The sequence below is a fragment of the Musa acuminata genome, chromosome BXJ3-4 (assembly GCF_036884655.1).
Source record: "Musa acuminata AAA Group cultivar baxijiao chromosome BXJ3-4, Cavendish_Baxijiao_AAA, whole genome shotgun sequence".
Classification (NCBI taxonomy): domain Eukaryota; kingdom Viridiplantae; phylum Streptophyta; class Magnoliopsida; order Zingiberales; family Musaceae; genus Musa; species Musa acuminata.
Genome location: NC_088352.1, coordinates 8,169,432 through 8,191,261, shown reverse-complemented (window position 1 = coordinate 8,191,261; position 21,830 = coordinate 8,169,432). Strand labels below are relative to the sequence as shown.

At 40.7% G+C, this 21,830-nt stretch overlaps 5 protein-coding genes and 1 long non-coding RNA gene across 8 annotated transcripts; 3 read left to right on the top strand and 3 right to left on the bottom strand.

The window, feature by feature from the left end:
• Positions 1-711: 711 nt before the first annotated feature.
• Positions 712-2,387, top strand: LOC135636141 (uncharacterized). The gene is made up of 2 exons (XR_010495823.1): positions 712-1,157; positions 1,999-2,387. It is a non-coding gene; the product is annotated as an uncharacterized LOC135636141 (long non-coding RNA).
• On the bottom strand, positions 1,786-4,879 carry LOC103981159 (mitochondrial import inner membrane translocase subunit TIM22-3). The gene is made up of 5 exons (XM_009397780.2): positions 4,652-4,879; positions 3,250-3,314; positions 2,979-3,051; positions 2,843-2,896; positions 1,786-2,240 (listed from the first exon to the last, which is right to left on the bottom strand). The coding sequence occupies exons 1-5, from the start codon at positions 4,821-4,823 to the stop codon at positions 2,002-2,004; spliced, it is 603 nt and encodes a 200-aa protein (XP_009396055.2). The 5' UTR covers positions 4,824-4,879; the 3' UTR covers positions 1,786-2,001.
• Positions 4,880-5,615: 736 nt separating this feature from the next.
• Positions 5,616-7,618, top strand: LOC103981158 (U-box domain-containing protein 4-like). The gene is made up of 2 exons (XM_009397779.3): positions 5,616-7,118; positions 7,212-7,618. The coding sequence occupies exons 1-2, from the start codon at positions 5,847-5,849 to the stop codon at positions 7,281-7,283; spliced, it is 1,344 nt and encodes a 447-aa protein (XP_009396054.2). The 5' UTR covers positions 5,616-5,846; the 3' UTR covers positions 7,284-7,618.
• Positions 7,619-10,565: 2,947 nt separating this feature from the next.
• On the bottom strand, positions 10,566-13,564 carry LOC135637166 (chitin-inducible gibberellin-responsive protein 2-like). Of its 2 annotated transcripts, none has more exons than XM_065149664.1 (2): positions 13,370-13,564; positions 10,566-12,516 (listed from the first exon to the last, which is right to left on the bottom strand). In XM_065149664.1, exon 2 carries the CDS (start codon positions 12,370-12,372, stop codon positions 10,825-10,827), a length of 1,548 nt encoding a protein of 515 aa, XP_065005736.1. In that variant the 5' UTR covers positions 12,373-12,516; positions 13,370-13,564; the 3' UTR covers positions 10,566-10,824. The 2 variants fall into 2 exon arrangements, with proteins under 2 accessions (XP_065005736.1, XP_065005737.1); XM_065149665.1 differs by having other exon boundaries at positions 13,382-13,564.
• A 983-nt stretch (positions 13,565-14,547) lies between these two features.
• LOC135634617 (uncharacterized) lies at positions 14,548-16,542 on the top strand. Of its 2 annotated transcripts, XM_065145046.1 has the most exons (3): positions 14,548-14,712; positions 14,800-14,923; positions 15,022-16,542. In XM_065145046.1, exon 3 carries the CDS (start codon positions 15,022-15,024, stop codon positions 16,381-16,383), a length of 1,362 nt encoding a protein of 453 aa, XP_065001118.1. In that variant the 5' UTR covers positions 14,548-14,712; positions 14,800-14,923; the 3' UTR covers positions 16,384-16,542. The 2 variants fall into 2 exon arrangements, with proteins under 2 accessions (XP_065001118.1, XP_065001117.1); XM_065145045.1 differs by lacking the exon at positions 14,800-14,923 and having other exon boundaries at positions 14,964-16,542.
• A 772-nt stretch (positions 16,543-17,314) lies between these two features.
• On the bottom strand, positions 17,315-21,749 carry LOC135634585 (small ribosomal subunit protein uS10c-like). Its single transcript, XM_065144973.1, has 3 exons — positions 21,481-21,749; positions 21,348-21,398; positions 17,315-17,760 (listed from the first exon to the last, which is right to left on the bottom strand). Exons 1-3 carry the CDS (start codon positions 21,706-21,708, stop codon positions 17,449-17,451), a joined length of 591 nt encoding a protein of 196 aa, XP_065001045.1. The 5' UTR covers positions 21,709-21,749; the 3' UTR covers positions 17,315-17,448.
• Positions 21,750-21,830: the final 81 nt, after the last annotated feature.

Sequence of the window (21,830 nt, the reverse complement as noted above, 5' to 3'; positions counted from 1 at the left end):
GAAGACATGTGGATCTTATTATTGCTCACAGTAGATCATCCCCTTCTCATAAAGATACATGACATGAAGTGATCGAACAGTGTTGGTGCGCATTGTTCCAACTTGAAAGATGATTTCAATCAATCAAGATCGGCTCTAATTCTATTTTATTCAGGGTTACAGTTTATTATATATTAAATTATATAAATATATAGTCGAAAGTATTTTTAACAAATGTCCCATCGATAATTTAAGATTTAAATTAACCGAAATAGTCGATCAGAACTGATGATCATTTGTGTTTGAGAGTGTATCTATGGGTCCCTTTTATATGTGACCTCGGAGACGATTATTATGCATACTTGGGATCATCGATGACAAATGAAAAATGTATGATGTTTTGGATGGGGGTATAACGTAGTGTTTGTCACACAAATTGATTTTACTATCGAATGAGTAATTGTTCGATCATCTATCACTCGTGATGATCATGCATCTCAAGATTCAACCATTATGTGTTAGACACGATGAAGAACGTGGTCTATCAATGATCGGCCCGTTGGCCACATGTAATCACACGGTGGTCATATATCTATCTATAGTGTCATATTTTACCTATCAAACGGGAAGTAAAAGTGAGAATAAATACAAATTACAGGTTCATAAACTATTAAAAGAGCTTCTCATGATTCGTGAAGCATATAATATTCTCGGGAAAATTATAGAAGAGGTGATCAACTCCTACTCCAATAATTAAGAAACAAATGAAAGTAGATTGTTCTAAATAAATAGAAGACGAGCGATGGGTGCGTGCAACTTGAGCATCATAACTTGAACCCATACCGGTCCGGCCCGGCCCAACTCTCTCGGTTGATGCACACACAAACCCAAACCCTAAACCAGAACGGTCGATGAGAAACCCTCATTCCTGGACTCCATAGCCGCTCTCTCCTCCTCCTCCCCCAGACCCTTCGTTGCTCGCTCACCCGCCCATGTTCCTCCCCGTCTTTCCACGTTGCTGGGTACGCACTGCGCGCGTCCTCTCTTGCTCCAACATGAAGCGAGGGAGCTATTTCGTCTCGGTCACCACTGAAGCACTCGAGTGGGTGCTTAGGTAAGTGTAGCCAAGTCGCGGCAAGTGGAGGTGCTCCCTTGGCAACATCAAGCTTTTGCTCGAGGTATGGTTTTCTAGCATCTAAAACAACCCACACCGTGTCGTCTTTGTGTTCGATAAAATGGCATCCCACTGTTGCTTGTGCACTCCTTACGTATGTTGTTAAGGACTAGCGTGGAGGTTACCACTTGTCCTTAAAATAATGCCGTAGCCATTATTTATGTGATTTTACTTAGAATTTCATGTTATCTTTAGGTAAACTTTCTCCGTTTAATTTGTAGCTGTATAGACATATAAAGAATCCTGTTTTCGGATGTCCCTGTGATGACGAGTTTAGTAATCTGAACCTGCAGTAGAGTTGTGAATGATTGGTGCTCCCTCAGCGAAGGCTGAGGTCGAGGAACCAGTGAGTTCATGATTTGTGGATATCAGGCATTCTGAGGGATATACATTGGATTAACAGGATTCAATTATGTAGCTGTGTGTGTGTCATGTAAGTTGTTTCTTATAGTTATATACAACAACTATGATCATCTTCATTTGTGTTGATCATGTCATATGCTATAATGTACATTAATCACTTGATTTTGTATTTTGCCTTATCTATCATCTTGCTAGCAATTGCTTTAGGAGTAGATTACTACCGTATAACAACATGACTCAGAGCTCAACCCAGCAAATACTGTCACCCAGAAACGCAAAGAAAAATCTGGGATTACTGATGACATGTACAGCAATGATCTTGAGTTCATACGATTCATGGCATAGCTCGGTTGAATCGCAGGGCAGAATGCAATTGGTTACAACAATTCTATCCCTAACTGGATTTTACATAGGCAAGATTTTGATCCATATAGTAGCGGAAAAGAAAACAAGAGCAAATTGAGCTTTCTAGTATTTTGCAGCGATCACCCGGTGATGGAGCTCTTGGGCTTGGATAAGCATAGAGGGAAGGAAGAAAAGCCCTCCATGACACTGGGTGGAAGAGGAAGAGTGAAGGGAGGAAGCACGTTCTTTGGGCTGTCCACAACCTCGTTGCCAGAAGCAAACGATTTTGCCAATGCGGTCTGTTGCTTGTTTAGTCCTTCCATGATGAATGAGAAGGCTCCAAAGGTGAGGCAGCTCTGAAGCAAAGCATGGGGTGCCCCTGGAAGACAATAAAAAGTGTCAGAAACAAAGAAAATGTAGTGAACCGAAGCAAATTTATTTGCAAGCTTCATTCATGTAAGATCTATGGCTGTAACCCTCTTCAGTTCAGAGATTACACAGACCAAAATTTGGTCTTTATTTTTCACGATGCATCAACCAATCGAGCAACATAGAATACCGTTCTCACAAATTTGGTTGATTGCTTGTTTGCAAGGATACAATAACTACGAGCAAACAACTAAATGCCATTATCAAATCTGCAACCCATGACTACTCGGACTTCCACCTGTTCAACTATATAAAATTTTAATTACTTTGAGTTCCCCAATTGGTCAAAGTCAGAAAGTTTCAACTCCGACTTCCTGAGATTTTGGCCAATTAACTAAAACCACATAACTAAGACAAGTCTTCACAAGGATATATTGTTCATATGGGTCAATTGAAGGACAGAATCTTGCTTGCAAATGCGGCAGCAATTCATGGAAGCAAATTACTCTTTAAGACTAGAATGCTCTCTTGATCTAAACTCCATAAAAGATGATGAACCATTAGAAATAGATACACTCTACAGGAAAAAAAAATATATCTAGAATTAAGTACCTGGAAAACTTAAAGCAAGACCAGTGCAACAACCAGCTACACCTGCATTGATGACTGCAAAAGCAAAATTGAAAGACTACTAATTAAACTGCTCATTTACGAAAGGAAACAAGTGTCAGACGCAAAGATATCATACCATCATCTTTTCCTCGCAGTCTCTTCAGGAAGCAGCTAACCAAACTGTGAACGCCAGACAAGATTGCAAATGTCTAGTAAAGAAAACAAGTCAGACATTATCACCCTGCTGCCAAGAAATGTTTCCAGTGGTGAAACTAAATTATGATAAAGGATATAGAAACAACAAGAACAAGCCAAATATAGTATGATGATACCACAACAGAAAACTGCAGATAAGAAATCAAAGGATAATATTATGACAACCAAATAATTAATGCTGTAGACAACACCTTGGCAGAAGAACCAGCATCAGCAAAGGAACCTTTGAAACCTCTTTTATTCATCATACCCTTTCCTGAAAAGCAAACATTGCATGTGATCTCTTGCGATGCCATGAAAATGTCCAAAGTAGATAATCCATGGAAATAAAATGAATTTGAGAAGCCACTACAATTTCTTACAAAGCCTTCTCAAGAAAACCAGTCAAGAAGCTACCTAATGATAAAAGTTGCATAAATAATCATGACATAGATGGGAAGAAGCTGCAGTAGATATAATTCCAGATGGATTTCAAAAGACATAACAGGAGTAAAATTACTAAAGAAATATTGATTTCAAGTCTGAAGTATATATAAATGCCATGGACCTTCAAAAGGCTTGACAGGAGTAAACCTACTATAGCGAAAATTATGCAACTCAAAGAAGAGACACCAACCTCTTCTCTCATTTTCTAGGTCTCCTAATGACAACCAAAAAGGTGTCTGATGGTTACTATCAAGCAATCTAAATCTCAGTTTTGTTCAAGTCAACAATGTATACCCTTTTAAGAAGCTTCAACATCAACCTACTAAAGAAATGGCCTCTATATCTATCTTGACGAAATGCTTGACCAAGAAGTTGAAAATATAAATGCATGAAAGTTATGCCAATATAACCAATAAATTGCTTCCTATGTTATCAATGAAGTGGTAAAGGTTAAAATCTGAACTTTGGGAAAGGCAGCCTGTTCTTGATAGATTTTGTTGGGCTGCACTCCTGGTATACTCTTCATCAACTTTGTGAGACGATTATAAAAATCATCAAATCATAATCAACAACCAACTATGTCGCCATAAGCAGAGCTCAATGGAATGACAAGATCCAAGTACCCGAACCTCACTTATTAATCAACTAAACTGCGCGCCTTGCATAAGCAAGCATTTTAAATAAACAATCCCCCCATTTTATCAATCAATAGGGAACAATATGTAGTAAACATTCACATAAAAGCTTTTGTAGAAGAAGACTTCCACAGCCATCAATCTACTTCTTGAAACCCTAAATGCCATGAAATATAGACCCTGACAAGACGGAATGCTATATATGTACATATATTCAGCCTGGCCCCGATTACCATACCACAGAAAAGATTGCAATAAGAATCTCGGATGAAACACTTGCAAAAGAAATCCAAAAAACAGTCAAAAGGAGAAGTTCGTGGAACAAAATCTTTCCTCTAAAGTAGCGAATCGAATAAATCCCAAAAACTGCATCGAAGACAAAAGAATCGACGAGCAAATGGGCGCATTAGCCGATCACCACCCATCTGCCATCAGGATTCCGAAATCATAGAGACATAAAATGAGGGAAAACCATCGACGTACAGGAGAATCGGAGAGAAAGACGAAGAGAGGAGTGAAGGGTAAAGCCCACCATAACCGAAGACGGAGCCCATGAACGCTCCGGCAGCCGAGTCACCGGCGAACCTCAGGAGGCAAACGACGCGGGCGGCGGGAGGAGCGACAGGGTTAGGGTTCCGGTTCGACTCCTCGGCGTCCGGTTCCGCCTCCGGATTCGGTGCAACCACACTTGATGTGCTCGCCATCCTTTCTCCCCTTCCCTTCCCCAGCGGGTTTTAGCCTCCGTGTTTTAGGGTTCGCCAGATGGGCCGGGCCAAGGAAGCTGTGGCCTCTCAAACTCTAATGTTGGACCCTATCATCATCATCATCACCACCGTGAAAGGACACGTGGTAGCTTCAGATTGTCTTATCAAAGTAATTATAATGTGCTCGCATTGTTTAACCGATGGAATCATTTGTTGTATCTAAATAATTATAATCAAGTCTAACAATAAATACTAATCCATATGGGTTAAATACCAATCAATCTATACGAAGAGTAATGAAAATAATTATGTCTAACATGCGACATGAGATTGTCCGTTACATGGTGACTTGGCACATTAGAGACTTCTAATTAGTTCATAATATACATCGACTTTTAACTCTCTGAATCAAATGAATTCTTCTAGCAAATTCATACTGCATGTGGGATTTAATTGGGATGTGACGTGTAAAGACAGGAGGGAAGTAAAAGATGTGGGACAGAGTACATGTCGGTGGCCGAAGACATACTGACGTGTCCTACGACAAGCGGATATAAAAACGTACCATAACCTGTGCGAGAAAGTAACGGCTCTGTGGGCTGACGCCTCCATTCCAATGTCCGAATCAGAATCGGTCCGACTCGTATCATTCTGATATATATATATATATATATATATATATATATATATATATATATATAGTGTGTGTGTGTGTGTAAATTTGGGTTAATTTTAAATAAAAAAAGGGCAAGAAAAGTCCAAAAATGGTCATTAAATAGCCCGCGGACTCTAAGCTCCCGAAACCGTAACGAATTAAAGCCGTATCCGTCCGCCGTCGCAGCCTCCGCCACCACCACTACCTGCTTGCCCTTTCGCGGCCCATTTCGAGCTCCTTTTCCATGGAGTCGGCATATTTCTCCTCGTTTCGGGCTCTCACAAACAGTTAAAGATTCATGGATTTGTCTTCGAACGCCTGTCCCTTAAGCATCTGATCATTCCCCTTGCTTCGAGTCGTCGAACGCCATGGTCTTGCTCGGCGACTCCTCCGAGGGCGACTGCACCTCCTCCGCGAGGATTCAGCGTTCCCTAGGTCGATCCATGCGCACGGTGCGTTCCAACGTTTTCCGGAGCGACTCGCCTCCCGATGCTCAACCGGCGGCTGGCTCCGCTGCCGTGTCGGAGAATCTGACTGACTCCGTCGTCGACTTCCAGCTCCAGGAGCTTGCCGTCGGGCCACCCCGGTCCTCCGACCCCAAGTGCGCCGCCGCCTCCGTGGAGTCGGCGGCTGAGCTCCTGGAGCTCTCGCGGGACTTCTCCGACTGCTCTAGCGTCAACTCCGACATCTCCGGCGAGCTCGAGCGGCTGGCGTCCGTCCCCAGGACGGTTGCTCCGACGATCCCCGCGGCGGCCGGGCCGGACGACCTCGAGGCGCTTGGGCTGGGGTTTGGTTCGTCGGAGATCGTGGAGCGTACTTCGGTCGAGAGCGTGGAGCCGGCGGTCAGGGCATGCATGGAGGGCCTGGGGTCATCGTCACCGGAGAAGAAGCGCGCCGCGGCGGCGGGGATACGGCTCTTGGCGAAGCACCGGTCGGAGTTCCGGGAGCTGATCGGGGCATCGGGGGCGATCCCGTCGCTGGTGCCGCTGCTGAAGAGCACAGACCCGGCGGCGCAGGAGAACGCGGTGACGGCGCTGCTGAACCTCTCGCTGGAGGAGGCGAACAAGGGACCCATCATGGCGGCGGGGGCGATCAAGCCGCTGGTGTACGCGCTGCGGACGGGGACAGCGGTGGCGAAGCAGAACGCGGCGTGCGCGCTGCTCAGCCTGTCGATGGTCGAGGAGAACCGGTCAACGATCGGGGCGTGCGGGGCGATCCCGCCGCTGGTGGCGCTACTCGTGGGCGGGACGAGCCGGGGGAAGAAGGATGCGCTCACGACGCTGTACAAGCTGTGCTCGGCGCGGCGGAACAAGGAGCGGGCGGTGAGCGCGGGGGCGGTGCCGCCGCTGGTGGAGCTAGTGGCCGAGCGCGGCGGTGGCACAGCGGAGAAGGCGCTGGTGGTGCTGGGCAGCCTGGCGGCGGTGCCGGAGGGGAGAGCCGCGGTGGTGGAGGCGGGAGGGATCCCGGTGCTGGTGGATGCGGTTGAGGCGGGGCCAACGAGGGGGAGAGAGTTCGCGGTTCACGCGCTGCTCCAGCTCTGCGCCGACAGCGAGCGCAACCGGGGGCTCGTCGTCGGGGAGGGCGTCATCCCGCCCCTCGTCGCGCTCTCTCAGACCGGTTCCTCGCGGGCCAAGCACAAGGTAATCTTCCTGTCGGAACGGAGGAGATGCTCCCTTCTTGCATTGCTTTCCCGTTGGATTCTGCGTACTCACGTGGAGGTTCGTTTCACGCAGGCGGAGACGCTTCTTAGGTTCTTGAGGGAACAGAGGCAGGACGACGGGGCAACTCCGGCCACCGCAGTATAATTACCGATGGGTAAAAATAATCACCATGTACGCCTTCAACAATTTTGTGGACTCTGTTCGTGTGTGAATAATGTCAGTAGGGATCGTAACATAGTATATCATGTATGCCATGCAAATTCTGCTTCTTAAAACAGTGGTTTGTGTGTGTGATTACTTGAAGAATATTTTAGAGGGAATGCAGCGTGAACTGTTTTCCCTCAATGGCCAACAGCTCGTTTGTACCATTCCATTGTTCGACAAATGATTTGTATGGTGGAAGCAAAAGTTTAGTGGGAAAGATGTTGTGTTGCTCCGCCTACCGCACAACCTTTAAGAAAGCTTCTTCTTCTTCTTTCCATCATCATCATATCACTGCACTCCCTGTGTATGAGTTCTGTACTCTTTCCAGTTTTCTTGCACTTCTCTTTGTCTGTGCTGGGGGCAGTGTCTGGTCACCAGTTGGGCTTTTATTGATTGCAAGATGGGGCCAAAGTATGATGTTCATAAATTATTATTATTATTATTAATTTCTATAAAAATATTTTTTTTATTTTTCATATAATATTTTTATTTTATTCTTATAAAACGTTTTGAAATTTTTAAAAATTAAGATTACAATAAATTTCATCCCATCGATTATTATTTGTACTTTATCACAATCGTCTTTGTCTCTTATTTATCGTTGGTCTAATATTTTTATTTTCATCTTTCCTCTCGTTTTCTTCTGAATCATCATTATTTGTACTTTATCACAATCTCCTTTGTCATTTATTTATTATTGATTTATTATTTTTGTTTAGTCTTTGCTTTTGTTCTCTTCTTCGTCTTTAGAAAAGTTGGTGTGAATACGTCAACAAATATCATGAAAGTAAGTATGAACTGATATTGATAAGGAATAAAAAAAAAAGCACATAAAGATAAAAATATTCTCTTTCACTGCATTATTAAAATGAATATGCTTTGCACGTAACAAATTGACCCATTAATTCAACCAATGATATGTATATATATAATTGTAGATACGATCATGAGATAAATAATATAATATCATCATTAATTAAAAAAGAATATCTGTAAAAATAATTTACAAGAAAATAAAAATAGGAGGACAATAAGAATCCTCGGAGTGGTTGATTCAACCCACGTCAATCTCACGGGGGTTTGACTCAGCACAAGCAGCTTTGACTGCAAGGATGCTGCCGCGATGCTTGGGTTTGGTCAACATCCTGAGAGATACAATACGGACTACCGGCGTCTTCGCCTTTGTCCCCCCGCCGACCAATAAGACAAGATAGGCTTCCTCACGGATGTGGAGCTCAACATGGAAGAAGACACCGGTTGATTGATTTATTTATTTATTACTTGAATTATATAATCTTATAAAGTAATTAATGGATCATTTTGATGGTGATATAGTCGATATTAAAAATGTATTTTAATGCTAATCATATCTTTTCTCTTTCGATGATGGTTGGCTATCTGTAGCACAACAATGAACTCACTTTTCTAATAGCATTCTGTCACCTCCTTGCAGCTTTCTGAATCACAAATTCCTACTCGACAACACAAAGAAAAGCTTTAGCTATGGCTTTTACTTTTTCTTCTCTTTAGTAGTTGAAGCTTCCTTTTTATTTTGCTGGCACCCAAAGAGGGTGTCATGATGTTACATCATCACAGTTGAGTGGGGATATTTAAGATTCTGCCAAGATAAGATTGTCGAATTCATGGATTACGTTTGAAATGGCCTACAATCTTTATGTTTTTTTTTAAGATGATAAGTGAATTAGAAAGGATTTGAGATGGAATATGAGAGCCCCAAACATCGATTTCAGGAGTCATCATCATCACACATTATACACAATCTGAAACTTAATCATTCTACTTAACAACTCTCATGTTCACATTGACCAGACATACTTGCTGTTAGGGATGTTTGTGGATACAATGATGATAGCATTAATTGATATGCTTCTTATAAGTTTCAAAAATAGTGTATTTGCCTTTTTTAGATTTTAATATCATATATCTCTCTCTTCAAATACTAAGAATTTTCACACACACATATATATATATATATTAAATATACAAAAGATCCTATCAATTAGTATTACACAGAAGAAATCAATTATAGAAACTAATACAATTAGATTAGCTCTTCATATACTGAGATTTGCGATCCCAGATCGATTCAGGATCATAGGATCCTTTTCTATCAGATAGAAAAGGCTGTTGCACAAAATATATTTCTAAGTAATTGTTCTATAGATCCTATATCTATCTAAAGAAGAGATCTGAAGAAGATTCTTATTTGTACAAATGATACTTCTTGGAATGAGCATAAAGAAATTAACGATACTTCTTTATCTTTTGAGTTATTCTATATATATATAAACTATTCCTAGTTATAATCAAATCAACATTAGCTAGTTCATGTTAGGAATATAAATAGATATCTAAAATACTCCTAATGTTCATATACTCGAAATGATTAAAAAAATATCATTAGCTGGCTAATAGTTAACTAATAGCATTGATGAGATGAGATGAGATGTGCAAATTTTTTTAGTGTGGATTTTACATATTTATTCGTATAATTTTGAAAATAGTGTAATTCTCTTTATGAATTTTAATATCACATACATTTTCTCCGACTGTTAAGAATTTGTATACATACACGTATATGTATATATATATATAGTCGATATGATTTTTTTATTCAAATAATCATTAGCTAACACAGATTAGCATTATGTCATTTACATGAATAATTTTATGTAGAGGCATAAATAAGGAATCGTTAAAAAGGAAAGGATGTGTGAAGAAGGTTGTTAAAAATGCTTGTCGAGTGATGTGATCAAAGGTAGAGAGTGGCATCAATTATCATATGTGGCGTTGGAAGTGGTTGTGTCATCCTCGGGCTAATGAGTGTGATAACAACGGGTGTTATTGCGCCCATCGGCGTCAATTCCCCCACACAATCCCAATGCAATGCGCCGTGGACAAGCGGATCCTTCAAATTAATGGGTTAGGTTTGTATTTGGGAGCTCAAGATCCAACCATTTTTAATGGACTAGATTTCGGATCTCAAAAGCATGTCAACCTTTAATTAAACATGATCGGTTGGTGTGTTTAGCAAAAATTATACTGTCGACACCCACTTGCTTACTTCAATATACGTACATACGTTATAAAATTGCTAGTATCAAATTTGACAGTAGATTTATGTTATAGATCTATTATCAAAATTTTATTATATTGTCAAAACATCTTTGTTTACGGAAAAAATCAAAATAAACAAGAACATACGACACAAATATTCAAATATATGTATTGAAATAGATCTTAATTGTCCGGCATGTCATATCATATATCTACATATAAAAGGAAGATGAACATAAGAAAAATATCAAATCACACAAAGTTGTGGAGATTTTAATCTCTTTCTTTCTAACTGCAATTTTAATGTTACAACTAATGACCAGGTCATAACACAAAACTCCTCAGAGTTACACCAATAGCAACGGATCAAAGATTTATCGTTTAGCTTGTCAGATCCCTCAGTTCATCTCCAGGCGCACGAGACAACGAGCGGTCGATTCTTCCATCCGAGATAAAGTATGCCATCTCGCTCTTCGAGTCGATAGTGTTCCGAGTAGTTCTGTAACAGTGTCTTGATGGTTGCATTTACCAATGGACTAAGATGGTATGGTCTGAATCCAGCCATCGTAAACCGAGAATTCCATTTGCCGAAAAGCTCATACCTCTCCACTCTTTCAGCACCCTCGCAAGCAATAATATTAACAATGTCCCTTGCAAGGCAGTGCTGCTCTACGCTGATTCTCTCTTTGTTCTCCCTTGGAAGACACACATCGATCGAATCAAAAATGGCAGTATAGTAGTCTAGAGTCTCCAGAAATCTCGGAAAAAATGGAGCTGTGTTTGTGTTGGCTTCATGTTCCACGAGTGTCACTACCTTTGGAGAAACACTCTTGATCATCCGCAACAGCCTGTCTCGGTGGTTCCTCGTGCTCACACTTTCGTCTGGCATGTGATGCAGATGCAAATTGAAGTTTATTGCCAATGCCTCCCCTGGCTGAATGTCAAGATGCTCGAGCTCCACATCACAGCTTGACATCGCCACACTGTGGAATTCAAAAGGCACGTTGCAAGATTCAGCAAGTCGAGATAATCTCTGTCCGACAATGTGTAGACCACCACCCCGTGCATAAGCAGAAACATTATCATCGATACCGGTTATTCTTATGCGCGGCGGACCACCAGGCATTGCTGCAAGGGCTTGAATGAGGGTCACCCATTGGCTTCCCTGCGTGATCTGGAAATCGATGATGTGAACCATGTTTTCACCCTTGACAGCCTCAACAATTGCCCCGTTTGCAGACAAGTAGCCAAACTTGAAGTATGGGCAGACCTCATAAAGGATATGCATGTAGCTGAGGAGGTCAGAACTCACAGGTTCTTTACACTTCAAAGCTTTGTAGATGGAACTACCAGAGGAAGCCAGCCTAGCTATTAGGCCTTCAAGCAAGTATGCCCCTAGCCGTTGAATTGGTTCCCCTGAAACTGAAACCATCTGCTTCAACTCCGAAATCAGCCATTCAACAGCAATCAGATCATTCTCTGCAACAGCTCGAGCACAGGCTATGAGAAATTGTTTCAAGTCTCCTCTGGGAGTTTCCATCACTCCTCTCCACTTCTCTGGCTCGAGTGACAGATCGCCCGGATAGCCGTTATCAGAGTTCCCAATCGTATCCAAATCAGGCCCCAGCATTGCAGCTTCTATCTCCCTTAACCTGTTCTTCAGATCACTTGGGTCTTCAATAGTGGCACTAACTGGAGATCCATTGGCATTATCGGATACGGAATCCTGCTGGGACATAGAGGATCCACTGATAGGTGAGAAACTGAGAGAAGACGGAGGGTTGTGTGTGGTACAATTAGCAGTTGCCAACGAGGAGTCTAGAGTGCAGAATGGCACATGACTTGTCCGAGGTTGAACATGCCTTTGCTGGAATCCATCATCAGAAGAAACATAATCTGAAGATTGATGGTTTTGAGGCATAAAATGGGAATCACCTTCGTTAGCATTCATGGATTTTAATGATATAATGACTGCCGGTGTCTGTCAAAGATTATGTACTTTGGGATGCATGCGTTGAAGTATAACCCACTATCGGCTCCGTTGAGAATCCAGCAAATAAATCACACCGACCGAAGGATCATTCAAATAATTTATCTGAATTAAGCGGACGGAGAATTATGATTGTCAACATCGTATATGGCCAAGAGAAAAAGTAGGATAAAAAAATCAACAGAACTCCAACTAATAACATAGACTGCTCACAAACAAATTAGTAGCACACATACAAGACATGTCCAAGGAAAAAAGAAATAGAGAAGTGGTACATGAGAACATTAATCAGGAAAAAATTCACAGAAGAATCAGCAACAGACAAGCATACAACAGATTTTACAGGCATTGTACTCCCAAATTACATAACTAGCTTACAGGTGAAGCAGTTTACCTTCCAAAATCATGTTTCTTCCTTTCATGTAACAATAATTCTACAAAGAACAAAAAAAATCTAACACATAACTCATACTAGATTGCTGCAATCACAAATCGTCTCTGGAAGCATAACAATGGACAAATATCGTAAACTTGTTTGCTGATATCTATAATTGCCTAAATCTCAAAGAAAAGGACTTTAGCTGTGTTTTATCTTGCAAGATTAGACATAGTTTTGTAGTAACCAGGAATATCAAGACATATTTGATGCATCCTACCACTACAAATCATAGCAAAATAACATACATATTTTCATAAATTTCTAAGTGCTGATTCCAGATTATCAATCAGGATATCCCAATTTGAGATCAAAACCCAGCCCTAAAAAACCCAAACAAAGCACAAAGGAAGACAAATGGAAGCAACTGAGACACCAAAGAGTTTGCTACCTGCCCAAACCCTAGTTTAGGTGAAAGAAATAATCTAAAGTAACAAAAACCCCCCATCGAAATTGGAAATATTATTTTGCAGCACAATAAGAAACCAATAATTTCCAAAACAAACACCATAAACAACTCACAGCTCCACCGACCCATTCCCACGAATCCAGCCATGGATGATTCGAGATTCGCGGTCGATTACTTCCAGCAAAGATTCGGCAGGAAGGAAGGAAGGAAGAAGGATAAGAGAGACGGTAGAATTATCCGTGGAACTCCCGGAAAACCAACCTCGTTGCTAGAAACGGTGACCCAATGGACACGCACATGTTGGACTGGTCGTCGACGGCTGTCGCTTTATAGATATGCAGAAAAATCTAAACAATATCTATTATGTTTTCCATTTTTTTTCCTAATATTATATGAATTCTCAGTGATCATCGAAGTGATCGATATTGAAATTATAATTAATATCAATATTCGGTTCGAAAATGATATATGTTGATGTTTATTTCTAATTATAATTAATATCAATTTGGTCTGCGCGTTTCCGTGGACCGCCTTATAAGTTATGCAAAGCATTCATGTAATATATATATATATATATATATATATATATATATATATATATATATATAAAATTTCGATCGTAATATCTATTTTTATTAGTTTTTAAGTAGAAATCAATATGATAATTTGACGATATTTAAATCCATAAAGTATTTATTAGACATTATGGATTTGCTCGAAGAAAAATATTGGTCAAATGTACGTTCCATCGTTTCCTCTCTCCCTCTCGTTTTTTATTTGGTATTTGTTCATCGACCATTGTCATCTTACTAATTATAAAAATGATTATATAGTATAACAAATTCAATCACAAGATTTTATATATACTCATAAGATTATATATATATATATATATATATATATATAATTTGGTATTAGACATGATGATGAGAAACTTAAGTAAGATAATGTTAATAGATAAGTACAAAAGAGTACGATAATTTTGTGACTCTTACGATACGGAGGACATCACCAATTTATGATGATTAGAAGAGTTGACCAACTTGAGTTGACCGTGTTTTGGATTGGGTGAATGCTAACCCACCTCCAATGTAGATTATGCACATGCTCATAATTTGAATGTTAATTGACTTAATTGACCCGTGGTGGCATTCTAATCCGCTGTCTATGGGCCGCCACGGTCTGATCCGGTCCGGTCCGGTCCGAACCGTTCTTGGCAGATCGTAAGCCCAATGAGGATCGCCAGACCCGCGCTGCTTCTCTCTTCTTTATCTCAATCGCTTCCTTACGTTTCGCGTGTCGAGGGCAGAGGAGCGCGAGATATGCTCGTCGAGTTCGGCTCTACCATTTGCATCGAGGACGAAACGGTCTCGCCCCGTCGTCGCTAGGTTTTTGGAGGCCGGTTCGGAGTCGGCTCTCCCTCCGAAGAAAGGAGCATTAACCCTAGAATCCAGAGGTGAGTGAAAGATCGGCTTTGGTTGAAAGAAATTTGGATCTTTATGACGGTGTGCTGATAATTCGTCCCTGATAATCGCGATCTTAGGTATTCAAATCGGAAATTTAATCTTTTTCGATGTAGCGTCGGTGATTGAATCATCTTCCTCGTCCAAACCCTAGAATTCTCTCGCGGCTTCTGAGGAAAAACTCGTTCGTTTGTTCGTATACCGGTAAATTTGCATTGCTAATTGTCTGAAATCTTCATTTCAGCGGAAAAATCTTCCAGCTTTGTGATTGATTGGTGTTCGGTGGGATGGGTTGGGCGCAGATGATCGGAAACGATGCAGGCATCGACTGGGACCAAGCTGTTCATGTTTACATGAATGTGATTGCCTGTGAGAGTGAAGATTTGCAGATCAAAGCCACTATTCAGCTTGCCCGTTTGTCGAAGGACGCACCGGAGGCCATCTTGGCAAGCACCATTCCCGTTCTTGTAGACCTCCTATCTTCCACATCACGGATGCAAGAAGCAGCTGTGTATGCTTTAAGCTGCATCGCCCACAAGCATGATGGTCGCTTATGCCCCATGATTTGCCAATTGGAAGCAATCTCTTTACTTCTTAGGCTACTTCCAACGTCTAAAGAAGGGCTGAGGAGAACATTGCTTAAGTGCCTTCGGACTTTGGTATCTTTTGATGGTCCCAGTAGGTTGATTCTAGCAGCAAATGGTGGTCTGGATATCACACTAGATTTGTTGTCTAGATGCACTGATGATACAAGGTGGTACTTATTGGAGATTCTCACTGCCTTGGCTTTGTTGAGAGAAGTGAGACGAGTATTAACGGGCTTTGATGTCCTCAGGTTTCTTGTTGAAGCTTTATCAAATGGTAAAATGATATCGAGAGCACGAGCTGCCCAAACCATTGGGGTGCTCGCGATTTCGAGGAGAGTCCGGCAGAAACTTGTTGATTTGGGGGTCATTCCGGCGCTCATTGGTTTTCTAAAGGAGGCTGATTCCTCTTATAGGCTAGTTGCGGGAAATGCTCTTGGTATAATCTCCTCTCATGTTGACTACCTTAGGCCAGTAGCTCAAGCCGGTGCAATCCCATTGTTTGTGGAACTGCTCAAAGGACCTGAACCCCTTGGGAAAGAAATTGCCGAAGATGCTTTTTGTGTATTAGCCGTGGAAGAGGAGAATGGTGTCATGATAACAGAGGAGATGGTGAGGGTTCTTGAGGGTGATGCTGACGACGCAAAAGGTGCAGCTTTAGATATTGTATGGGATCTAGCGGGGTACAGGCATTCCATCTCTGTTGTCAGAGAATCAGGTGCAATTCCAGTTTTGGTAGACCTCCTGCGTAACATGGATGGCAATCTTAGAGAGAAAGCATCTGGTGCTATTGCACAATTAAGTTATGATGCAGCAAACAGGGAAGCTATTGTGGAAGCTGGTGCCATTCCTGTTCTTATTGACCTTTTGAGAGGTGATCCGGAGGAGGTCAGGGAATATGCAGCGGAATGTCTACTTAATTTTGCAGAAGATCCTTTGCATCGGGAGCGAGTCTCTGAAGCCTACGCAGTTCCATCTTTTCTGGCCATACAAGATAGGTTAATTCGTATCCGTGCCTCTGATGAACATATTTTCAGGTCCATGAGTACGCCGAACGTTGAGCGATTCATTTCACACTAAGATTTGATCTGCATCTTCCGAGATTATGGTTTAAAGCTCACTTGCAATTGTTATCTTTTGCCTAGCTTATGTGTTGTTTCGAAGTCCAAAAGTATGTCCACCTTTTAACTTTGATGTTGGGTATTAGTAATAAAGTTTGCTTCCGTGCATCGTGTCTAACTTGCATAAATTCTTGATGTATATTTTTTCTTTTTGACCCCCCCTTGTATGTGATTTCTGTAAGTAAATTTGATTATTTTAAGAAAAAAATATAAGTACACATGGGCACCTTTAGTTGTTACAAAGATGTAAAGTTTTTTACTTGTATTTATTTTCTGTATAGTCTATAATTTTCCTAATAATTAAGCTGTGTTCGTCGTAGAATTTTGAGGCTTTTAATCCTGTGATGTGCGGTAACATAAAGTTCAAATCCAGTGATGAAACTCTACACAATCATGATATAGTTTGCATGCGCGATAGCAATTGTTTATTCTATTCAAATTTTTATTTTTTTTCTCTTGTGTTTTGATCTGATATAGTATGTGCCGACCATCTATGATGATGTTTTTTTCCCTTCAATTAACCTTTTTTTATGTAAAAAAAATTATTTGCATAACCTACATTGTTTGCCTTGTGATCATAGTTAGTGTTTCTGTTGATGCTTTTGAGAATATGCTGCTGGAGAGTGAGAAGCCGATCAACCTCAACAACAGCTCTAAGCCAAGTCACAGTATTCCCGGTGACTGAGGGGGGCACTTCGGAGAGGTACGACGTACACATCCAAAGTGGTTTGCCACACTATCCTGCACAAAAAGTTTCACTGATTGTAGACTCGGAGGGAGACATCTCCTCCGTTGGGCTGCTGGAGAAGAATTAGATAGTTGCTAGGCGTTTTGAAAAGATCTACTCACAACGACACTATAATTTATCGAAAGACATTTAATCCACTGAATTTGAATCCAAAAATAATCAACTGATATAATCTTCCCTGTTAATCTTCGGTTGTGGGTATCAAGAAGTACAAGAAATATAATAGCACAGAAAAGAAACTACAACTGATGAAAGAAAGAGTCACTCCAGATCGGATCATAGCTTGACCTCCACATCCACACCGGCTGGAAGGTCAAGCTGCATTAACGAGTCGATCGTTTGGGCGGACGGATACAAGATATCGATTAGCCGCTGGTGAGTCCGAATCTCGAAATGGAAACGGGAATCCTTGTGAACATGGGGTGACTTGAGGACACAATAAACTCTCCTCTTTGTGGGAAGGGGAACTGGACCCATGGTCTTGGCGTTGGTTGTTCTAGCAGCTTCCAGGATCTGCTTGCATGAGTCCTCCATCAACGACACCCAGTAGGACCTCAGCTTGATTCTTATTTTCTGCTTCGGCGCCATCTGGTGACACAAGTAGATGAGAATTCTGTACTGAGAAATAGTTAGCCAAAAGGAGCATTTTAGGAAAACAATAAGTTCTCTTTCTGAAACTTTAAAACTTCAAACATCCCAAATTTTGACGAGACAAGGTGGCCCGAGTGTCTCATTGTAACCATCAACTTTTGAAAAGATCATGTTCAGCCCAGCAGTTTGAGCCAAAACGCAACCAGCTTTTTAAAACAAATGATGGTTGTGAAGGTATAATGTTCTTTACATGTTTTCCATAAAATGTCGATTTGATTCTAATAAAGAAAAGATGGCCCGAGTGTCAATTTGATCCTGATAAACATCCCCAAACCATGGTTTCTAAATTTGATGAAGAAAAGGTGGCCCAAGTGTCTTATTGCAACCATCAAATTTTCAAAACATGTTTGGCGCAGCAGTTTGAGCCAAAATGCAATCAACTTCTTAAACAAATGATGGCTGAGATGGCATAATGCACTTTTAAACAACTAAGTGAAATGTTGAAGGTAACCACAGATCTCTACTAGCCAGGTAGTCATCACTAAGAATAGGGACAGACGGAATCATACAGCAGAAGATTTCAAGACATTTTGATCTATCAAGGGGAAACAAAACACTAAAATTACCTCAGCTATGTTGCAATTATGCCAAGCTGATATTATCTAAAGAATACTCATCTATCACATTCACTTGGCTTCGCTGCTTTCTCATACCTTCAAAAGGCCATACTCTTTAATATATTTGCCATAGATACGTAAACTTTCATTCAAGTGATTATCATCCACAATAAACCAAATACCAAACAAAAAGGGAATTGAGGAATATATGATTTTCCACATATACATGTATAAGTCCAAATGCTTATTTATATAGCATAGGAACTAACTGAATAGTAGTAGTCAACAGTCAGCAATTGAGAAGCATTAGTAGCTCACAAAATATTCAATATGCAAGTTTCTAGAAACAATCTCCATAACAAAGTATTGAACTTGTTATTTTTTAAAACTATTACACAGTTAGATGGAGATGAAACTCAGAACTAAATGCTGTTGTCCAATAAGTCTACTCCAATTCATGACAAAAAAAGATGGGTACATCAACAGGAGATGAGCTTGTTCCTGTACAGGTAAATAAATTTATGTCTGGTTTACCTTACCACAAACTCCAGGTGGAATATATCAAGAACTTGAAAACTGTCTGAAAGCCATAGAGAAGACACAAGGAAAAAAACAATATTTTTCCTCAACAACATGTATTGCATTTTAGCAATTGCATGAGAAGCCAAAGGAGATGTGTCATGGGCCAGCAGCAGAAAAATTCAAGATCCCATGACATGATAGAAAACCTAAATGCTTAGTGCTATCAGCTAGTAAATAAAAGAAAAATCCATCAAAACATCTTATGATAAATGTTGGAAAAATCATATTAAGAATGTTTTGCCAATATTTTCTGTAGCAAAAAGAAAAGTGACTTCTAGTCACTGAAATATGATATATTATCTAATACCTAATGTAATAACTTTATAAACTTGGACAAGTACTAGTTAAATACTTATCCACTGATCCCAAACATTCCAATTCCCATAAAATTCAGCGTAGAAAGACGCACAAACATTTACTAGTCTAATGGTGAGTGTGGTCTCCACATCCTCCTCTTGATTATATTTAATGAACTCTATCAATATTAGATTTAATGAACTCTATCAATATTCTAGCTGCATGAAATTTGATGTGAAGAGTCTGTGGTTGGTGACCTCTATGATGTGCACCTTATGGTTGATAATGACCTTATCAAGTTCAAAGTTATCTTTGGGTGGCACATCATACTCTGAACCATGAACTGCCAAGATCCTATAGTTTTTGTCAGCTGAAAAACATGCAGCAACACATATTGGTGTTTTAGATGATCTATCATACTTTGTTCAGTCACATGATGGATGGATCTAGCCATCTTGTCCATCAGATCAATTGATCCTTTTTCATTCTTTCCATTAAAATCCTTCCTAGATAGTCATAAATATCTCTCACCAAGTCAAAATGACCAAAACTACAAAAAAATTTGAAATATCATTAAACTTAAAAGCATATAGAACCAAAATTCCCCCATTACTGTCTCTGACTGTGATGTGAACTTCATGCTTCTGCCTTGAGAAAAACTGCATTACAGGTCGCAAGTCTTGGTTTTCTCTAATTATCACACAAAATTGACCTTCACTATCCACATTCGCAGCAAACTCAAACCTAAATGTGCTGATGTTTCAGATACTAGTGCACCAGCAAGGTTCAGAATGGTTTTGCTTTCTTTAGATGATCAGAATCCATTGTGTAACATCATAAGCCCCCAAAGACCAACTTAATGAAAACTTCTCACAATGTTTTTGATAATTGTTTCTAGTTACTACCTTCTTCTGACATACAGTTGAATCTTCAAGGTAGGATTTGTTTGAGTTACAGGTACCAAATTTTGCTATTTGTACACCTTGAAGTAATACTGCTACCTTATTTTTTAAATTCTTGTACTAGAAATCTTGCACACAATTCATCTTCATTCATGATCCAAAAAGTAACTTCTTGTTTTCCTTATGTGCCAAGTTGAAACATATAAAACTGACATCATCGGTTTGGTAAGATTCCAATATGTGGTAGACATATCATATTGAAACTTTTCCCTATACCATGACAGAGAAATATTGGCATGGGGAAAGGTGAATACCTCCATATATTATCAATCATGCACGCCAATGCACATAATGCACACATCAAATCTACCTGTTCACTTGATCCAGTGCATGCCAATTGGACTTAGTACAGTTGACGCATGACACCACAAACCATAATATCGATGGACTTGGCATGCAAGGCATTATCCTTCCTAGTTCAAGAGACTTAGTAATGTAGTTTTCTTTCAGGATGGTTTTTTACATTACTCCAACTGAAGGTTGCGCTCCAATGGACTGCTTTGAATTATAAGAGCCTTCCAAATAAAAATAGTTCTGCTAATTGACACTTCATTTTACCTTTGCTCTTAACACTCTTTTCAGCGTAAGACGATTGAAGGATTCTTCTCCAGATAAATGGGCTCAAACTCTAATCTAGTAGGACTGATCTTCCCATTATCAGATAATTTTTATAGGTTAAAGTAACTCCTTTCCTGCATGGGTTTACCCATGTTGGAAAATTGACTTTTATATTTCGGTATTTCCACATCAAAACATTGGTGGCATAGAAAATTGCAAAGTTGTTTACCTCATGCCGTATTGCATGAATGTGAGAGTGATGCCAATTACTGGAAAATGCTGTGCAATGTTGCAGCATTTTCTTCCACAGTTGAAAAAAGTAAGTGCTATTCGCCGCATTTCTAAAATTCATCCTTATCATCCCATACATAGGAACGAGTAAGGCTCAATCCTGTTAAATCGCCAGAAAATCTAGGTTACAAAAGTGTATCGTGGATATCTTGGTTTCTTAGTCATCAGCCATGCGCGGAAATTACAAGCCGCAGCAGAAGTGCAGCACCAAATAGAGGAGGGAGAAAGAAAGATGACACCTTTAATTATATGGAAAGAAAGGCCGAGAATCGACTACCTTATCGGCATCCGCATCGACATCGAGAGCCACGGCAGATTTATCCTCAACCTTCAAAAAGAAAGGAATAATAAGCACACACAACACAACCAAGTGAGCTTCAACGACACCAGAAGGCAGAAATCTACAGTACCTCGAAGACGATCGAAGCCCCCGCTGCATCTGGGGTTTGCTCGGCCCCGACAGCCTCCGCGGCGGCAGCGGGGGCGCGCGGCGAAGAGGGGACGTGGGAGCGGAGGGAGATGAGAGGATTCGAGCTTTGGGGCGAGAAGGAGAGGCATCTGGGCTTCGGAGAGAGGGAAGCGCGATTGGAGAGAGGAGGGAGGGCGAGCGTCGCGGATAGCGAGGAAGACGCGGCCATCGCTTTAGCAGGCGCTCCTCCGCTACGGAGATCCCACTCCCCAAACTTATCCTGCGTTATCCATTAAGAGCTCCGTATCACGTGCGAAACGCGTGACTCATTTTTATGCTTCGAGTTTTATT